Raw genomic sequence first — 7,500 nt, 5'->3', positions numbered from 1 at the left:
GGTCAGCAGGCTGGGTGAAGCTGCCATTCACGCCGTCAGGAAAATGTGGGCGAAGAATCCAGTAACGTGCGAGGCAGTGCTTGGATGGTGGACGCTGCAAATGCGTTCAACAACATCAATAGGGAAACAGCACTGCACATCAAAACTGCGCCCTATATTCGCTCAATATATTGAAAATACATACAAGGAACCTGCCAGGACTTCTTCATCAGCAGTCATAATGACCAACGACTTGGAGACCCGGTGGCTATACAGTCCTCAGAGGGCACTACACCCAGGGGGGATTCCAGTGGGCCATGGCAATACGTTTGCCCTGAATGATGAAGTTGCAGGACATCATCCGCCATGAAAACACAATTCAACGTCAAACAGGTGGCGTATGCGGATGACCTCACCGGGGTAGGGAAAGCCTGCAGACCTCAGGAAATGGTGGGACTTCGTCACACGAACACGGCCCTAAAAATAGGGTACCATCCCAATGCCACGAAGTCTGTGGTGATTGTAAAACCAGAGGCATACGATCGGGCCAAAACAGCATTCCAGGGCAGTAACGTGAACTGTCAGTGACTGGAGAAAGACACCTGGGCAAAAGCCTATTGGAAACAGCTTGAACATACAGAACCGAATATGAAACAGCTGTCAAGCGCTGCCGGAGTCCGAACTGCAGAGGCTGAGAGCGAGATCGCCAAACAAAAATCGCAGGCAGCTCTGATGCAGCATTTACGTACATGGTGTCAAGCATAAATGGAACTACCTCTATGAGGACAGTTCCTGATGTTGCTCCGTTACTAAAACCTATGGAAGATGTGCTATCACGGAAACACCTTTCATACCAAGGCGATAGCAAATGGGATATGTCCCAGTGACCAGGGAGAGAAGATTGCTGGAGTTGCTGCCAAGAATGGGTGGCCTCGGCATCAACAACCTGCAAAAATCTGTCTGAGTCTGAATTGGAGCCCACCCGAATCACAGCCTCCTTGACCGGATATATTACCAATCAAAAATGAAAGGGGGAGAAGACAACCTCAAGATATTAGGTCACTAAGAAATGAAATCTCCATAAACAGAGAAAGAAAACAGAGAGACACTCTGAGTGACCTAATGAGAGAACTCCCAGAAGACACAAGGAGGAGGACAGATATTGCACAGGAAGTGGGCGCTTCAAACTGGCTAACCACACTACCTATCAGGGCAAAAGGCTTCAACTTAAACAAAAAGAATTTACTGATGCCTCTTTGCCCTCAGGTATGGCTGGCCAATGGATGGGCTCCCAAACATGTGTAACTGTGGCTCAACCTTCAACCAAAATCATGCCATGACATGCAAGAGAGGAGGTTTCGTCTGCATGAGATATGATGAAGTAAGAGACGTAACAGCTCAGATGCTGAAAGAAGACTGCCACGACGTGATTGTGGAACCCATGCTGCTCCCTATGCAAGGCGAACACCTCGCCAGACGAACCGCTAATGTTTCGAACGAAGCACGAGTGGATGTTAGCTCCAGAGGGTTTTGGACTCGTAGACAAAGGGCATATTTTGACATAAGGATCTTTGATCCCATGGCCCATTGCCACAGAGACCTGACCCTTTGATGCAGCCCATAAAAAGAAACGAACAAGAGAAGGAGCAGAGCATATGAAGAAAGAATACAGAATGTGGACCAGGGCTCCTTCACCCCAGTAGTATTCACGATGGAGTGAGGAGTGGATGGAAACTATGGGCGCAGAGCTTCTACGCAAGACCTCGCTGAAACACTGGCGGATAAGAACAAACAGCCAAGAAGCAGTGTGTGGTCGCCTGGATGAGATGCAGGCTGTCCTTCTCCTCTCAGGTCAGCCTTGGTCTGCTCTCCTGAGAGGAAACCAGGTCACCATTCAGTAAAAACCACCTGCAGTATTGCTGACTCTGGGACTTTTTGAGGCGACGGTTGTTGATAGTCGCATCAACCACAAGCTCTGTTAGCTTAAAAATAAAATGTTAAGTAAAGTTTGTAATATTAAATAAAGATGGTTGTCGGCCACAGTCATTGGCGTGGGTGGGGACCAATGAATTAAGCTTTGTGAAAGTGATGTGAGAGAATATACTGCTCACAACGCAACTCATAGATGGAGCCTGTAGTAGTAAAAAAGTAGTAGTAAGCAGGTAGTAGTAATAGTAGTAGTAGTAGTAGTAGTAGTAGTAGTAGTAGTAGTAGTAGTAGTAGCAGTAGTCGTAATAGTAGTGGTAGTAGTAGTAGTAGTAGTAGTAGTAGTTGTAGTAGTAGTAGTAGTAGTAGTAGTAGTAGTAGTAGTAGCAGTAGTAGTAGTAGTAGTAGTACTAGTACTAGTAGTAGTTGTAGTGCTGGTAGTAGTAGTAGTAGTAGTAGTAGTAGCAGTAGTAGTAGTAGTAGAAGTAGTAGCAGCAGTAGTTGTAGTAGTAGTAGTAGTAGTAGTAGTAGTAGTAGTAGTAGTAGTAGTAGTAGTAGTAGCAGTAGTAGTAGCAGAAGTAGTAGTAGTAGCAGCAGCAGGGAACCTCCAAGTTTGTGCGGGGCAGCAGGCAGGAGGAGAAGCAGCAGTCCATGCCATGCGGGAGATATTCGACCACGTGGAGTGCGAAGCAGTGCTTCTTGTTGACGCCAAAAATGCCTTCAACACAATAAATAGAAAGACTATGATACACAAACATTGCAAACTAAGTGTCTCTAGCTTAGCTATGTATGTCGAAAACACCTATACATACCCGACCGACTTATACATAAATAGCCACAGTGGAAAAGTGAAAGTGATAAAATCATTTGAGGGAACAACACTAGGTGACCCAATAGCCATGGCTATGTACGCCCTGGGCCTATCAGTCCTCCAAAATGAAATCGCGTTCGCAGAAACACGGGTGAAACAGGTGGCTGATGCGGATGACCTCTCAGGTGCTGGTAAAATCTCAGACTTAAAAGGGTGGTGGGACACTGTGAACACCGCCGGCCCTGAGATAGGATACATCCCTAACGCCACCAAGTCTGTCCTTATTGTCAAACCTGAACATTATGACCATGCCGCAGAAACTTTTAGAGGAAGTGGCGTCATTGTGACAAAAGACGGACAACGACACTTAGGTGCAGTGATTGGGACAGAGGCATATAAGAAGGAGTACGTGGGAGACAAAGTAGCTGAATGGGTGAAGGAAATAGAAGCTGTGTCTGCCATTGCCAAGACTGAGCCACACGCTGCCTATTCAGCGTACACCCACGGCATCCAACATCGGTGAACGTTCCTGATGCGCACCATCCCCGGCATCAGTCCACTACTCCGACCACTGGAAAATGCCGTGAAGAATGTATTCTTGCCGACGCTGGTGAAATCTCATGCTTTGGGGGAGGAGGAGAGGGATATGCTAGCACCTCCCCCAAGACTGGGTGGGATGGGGATCACCAACCCTTAGAAGCTGGCAGATAAGGAGAACCAAAACTCCATCAGCCTTACCAGGTTACTCATCAACAGGATCATCGCTCAGGAGGCAGAGGGCGGGATAGACCAGACAGAAATAAGAGATATTAAAAGAAAAATCTCAGAAGAGAGGCAACAGGCCCAAAAAGACGAGCTGGACCGTCTTACACACCACCTGTCCGCAGAAATGGGTAGAAAAATACACACAGCATACTCTAACTGGCTAACGTCATTACCAATTAGAGCAAAGGGCTTCAGCCTCAACAAACAAGAATTTGTCGACGCCATTGCTCTGAGATATGGCTGGCCGATTGAGGGACTGCCTGATCTCTGTGCATGTGGATCACCAAATGATGTCACCCACACCATGACATGTAAAAAAGGAGGCTTCGTCTGTATTCGACACGATGAAGTGAGGGATCTGACAGCCAGCATGCTCGGGGAGGTATACCAAGACGTCACTACCGAGCCGGCACTGCTTCCCCTGGACGGCGAACACCTTCGGTACAGGACAGCCGTTTGGGTCACCACTCACAGGAGGCACGGGTTGATGGGTGCCTGCGGATTTGGGTGCGCGGACAGCGGGCGTTCATGGACATCCGCATATTTGACCTGATGGCTGCCTGTCACCGTGAGCTGCCCCTGCAAGCCGCCCACCACAGGAACGAGCAGTGATAAGACAAGGGCATACGGTGAAAGAATCCAACATGTGGATCAGGCAGCTTCACCCCTCGTCTTCACCACACATCCGGCGGGATGGGGTCCCAGGGCCCAATGCTTCTTCTACGCACGCCTCGCGGAACTAATCTCAGAAAAGAATCATCAGCCAAGGAGTCACGTTGTCGCCTGGATGAGGTGTCGCCTTTCGTTCTCCCTGCTCAGGTCGGCCATCCTATGTCTCAGGGGCACCAGACACTCTGGCCCAAAAGCCACCAACATCTCCAATATGGACTATGAAGCCACAGTGGTGGAGAGTGACATTAGGGTGGGTCGGGAGTGACTTGAGTAGGGAAGGAAAGGGGGATCTAGACGTAATAGATGAAAGGTGATTTAGTGTCAGGTAGTATTAGTGATATGGTTGGATGCCACAGTCATTAGCGAACAGAGTTGGGGCTACGACCTCCGTTATGGAGCCCTCCATGATTATGTGTGTCGGGAAAATAAACATGGTGGAGTGTATCACGGTGTAGTAGTAGTAGTAGCAGTAGTAGTAGTAGTAGTAGTAGTAGTAGTAGTAGCAGCAGTAGTAGTAGTAGTAGTAGTGGTAGTAGTACTAGTAGTAGTAGTGCTACATTCTTTCATATTTCATCTGTCCACTCACAGCGTCAATCTCCATGGGTGTGGCACCTGCACATTGTGGCTCATGATTGGTTGAAAATTGTCATGTCCGATAGCTTTGGCCACGTTCGATTAATAGCAAAACTCTTTCATCAGTAATATATTTGAATGTTTTTATGTACAAAGAAACCATGACACGTCCTTATGTACATCCCAAACACGCCGATCTGCATCGATAACACACCATATAGGCACACGAAAGACAAGCTTGTGTCAGACAGCGAAGGCAGATCATACGCGAACTAACAACAGGCATAAAATAATAACCTTTATTTAATTCAAGATGCAGATAAATACACCAGGTTCTTTAAGTGTAAGAAAAATGTTCTTTAATAATTCCTTGCATGTAAATCACGTGGCTAATACTTGACGCAGCAAGAAACATTACTAATGTGAGGCTTGGCTATTTCCATCGTGTGCTGTACGACATAGTAGCGATGCACATCGGCATGTTTGGGATTTATATGCCAAGGTGTGATGTTTTTGTATACGTAAACATTCAAACATATCCTTGCAAATAATGAATGAATATTTATCGCCACAGTTTCTTCCTCCATCACGAGGCAGCAATGCGCGTGTGCTACGCCCACACTCGCGAGTGACGGATGGACTGAACCCGACTACAGCAGAAGTGGCAGCAGAAAAGCCACTGGCACTGACATTGTCACCGTTATCCCCGCCACTATTGATGCTGTTATTGCCGCTGATAAAAGGCTCATTACCTTTGGGATTGTTAATGACCAATATTACTATTATTAGATCATTATCACACACACACACACACACACACACACACACACACACACACACACACACACACACACACACACACACACACACACACACACACACACACACACACACCACACACACACACACACACACACACACACACACACACACACACACACACATTATTATTATTATTATTATTATTATTATTATTATTATTATTATTATTATTATTATTATTATTATTATTATTATTATTATTATTATTATTATTATTATTATTATTATTATTATTATTATTATTATTATTATTATTATTATTATTATTATTATTATTATTATTATTATTATTATTATTATTATTATTATTATTATTATTATTATTATTATTATTATTATTATTATTATTATTATTATTATTATTATTATTATTATTATTATTATTATTATTATTATTATTATTATTATCATTATTATTATTATTATTATTATTATTATTATTATTATTATTATTATTATTATTATCATTATTATTATTATTATTATTATTATTATTATTTTCATTATCATTATCATTATCATTATTATTATTATTATTATTATTATTATTATTATTATCATTATTATTATCATTATCATTATTATTATTATTATTATTATTATTATTATTATTATTATTATTATTATTATTATTATTATTATTATTATCATTACAATTATTACCACTAATGTTCCGTAAACTATTACAATAATTCTTTACCCTCTGAAGCTTCTCGTGAGCGAAGTTGTCGTGTTCGTCGTCAATAATTATTGATACACTTAATGTATTTTGGACGGTGAATACACGGTGGTGTGTTTGTCCTGACACACACACACACACACACACACACACACACACACACACACACACACACACACACACACACACACACACACACAGGAGCTCATCACCGCTGTAGAGGCAGGAGACGAGGTCAGGGTCAGGGACGTCCTCGCCAGGGGAGGAGACCCCAAGGTGACCATCCCAACTAACAGTGGTGGGTCGGCGTGCCTGGTACTGTTTGCTGCTCACCGTGGCCACGCCCACCTCCTGCCCTGCCTGCTGGGGGCGGGGCTCAGCGTGGAGGGCAGCGGCACTGACGACCAAACACCACTGATGGCGGCTGCCACAAAGGGCCACAAGACGACGTTAGAGAAGCTGCTCAGCCTTGGTGCCGACCCGCTGGCTGTTGACAAAAGAGGTGAGTAGGTGTGGTGGTGGTGGTGGTGATTTTTAAGGTGGTGGTGGTGGTAAGGTGATGATTTTTAAGGTGTTGTTGTTGTTTGTGGTGGTGGTGGTGGTAATGTATGATTTTTAAGGTGGTGGTGGTTATGGTGATTTTTCAGGTGGGGGTGAGGTTGTTGTTGGTGGTGGTGGTAAGGTGGTGAGTTTTAAGGTGATGGTGATGTTGTTGTTGTTGTTGGTGGTGGTGGTGGTAAGGCAAGGATTTTGTTGTTGTTGTTGTTGTTGGTGGTGGTGGTGGTGGTAAGGTGGTGATTTTAAGGTGATGGTGATGATGTTGTTGTTGTTGGTGGTGGTGGTAAGGTGATTTCTAAGGTGATGGTGATGTTGTTGTTGTTGGTGGTGGTGGTGGTAAGGTATGATTTTAAGGTGATGTTGTTGTTGTTGTTGGTGTTGGTGGTGGTAAGGAGGTGATTTTTAAGGTGATGGTGATGTTGTTGTTGTTGTTGTTGGTGGTGGTGGTGGTAAGGTGGTGATTTTTAAGGTGGTGGTGATGTTGTTGTTGTTGTTGGTGGTGGTGGTGGTATGGTGGTGATTTTTAAGGTGGTGGTGATGTTGTTTTTGTTGTTGTTGGTGGTGGTGATGTTGTTTTTGTTGTTGTTGTTGGTGGTAGTAAGGTGGTGATTTTTAAGGTGATGGTGATGTTGTTGTTGGTGGTGGTAGTAAGGTGGTGATTTTTAAGGTGATGGTGATGTTGTTGTTGTTGGTGGTGGTGGTGGAAAGGTGGTGA

The 7,500-nt window shown here is 44.2% G+C and overlaps 1 protein-coding gene across 1 annotated transcript in view; it reads left to right on the top strand.

The window, feature by feature from the left end:
- The first annotated feature begins 6,432 nt into the window (after positions 1–6,432).
- LOC126994413 (ankyrin repeat domain-containing protein 42-like) overlaps positions 6,433–7,500 on the top strand; it is a 12,248-nt gene continuing 11,180 nt past the window's right edge. Inside the window, exon 1 of the mRNA XM_050853724.1 lies at positions 6,433–6,729. Coding sequence (XP_050709681.1) covers positions 6,645–6,729 — 85 coding nt within the window. The 5' untranslated portion in view covers positions 6,433–6,644. The remainder of the gene's footprint in view (positions 6,730–7,500) is intronic.

Source organism: Eriocheir sinensis, unplaced genomic scaffold (genome assembly GCF_024679095.1).
Source record: "Eriocheir sinensis breed Jianghai 21 unplaced genomic scaffold, ASM2467909v1 Scaffold79, whole genome shotgun sequence".
NCBI lineage: Eukaryota > Metazoa > Arthropoda > Malacostraca > Decapoda > Varunidae > Eriocheir > Eriocheir sinensis.
The sequence above is the reverse complement of the archived record's forward strand: the minus strand, read 5'-3'. Positions and strand labels throughout refer to the sequence as shown.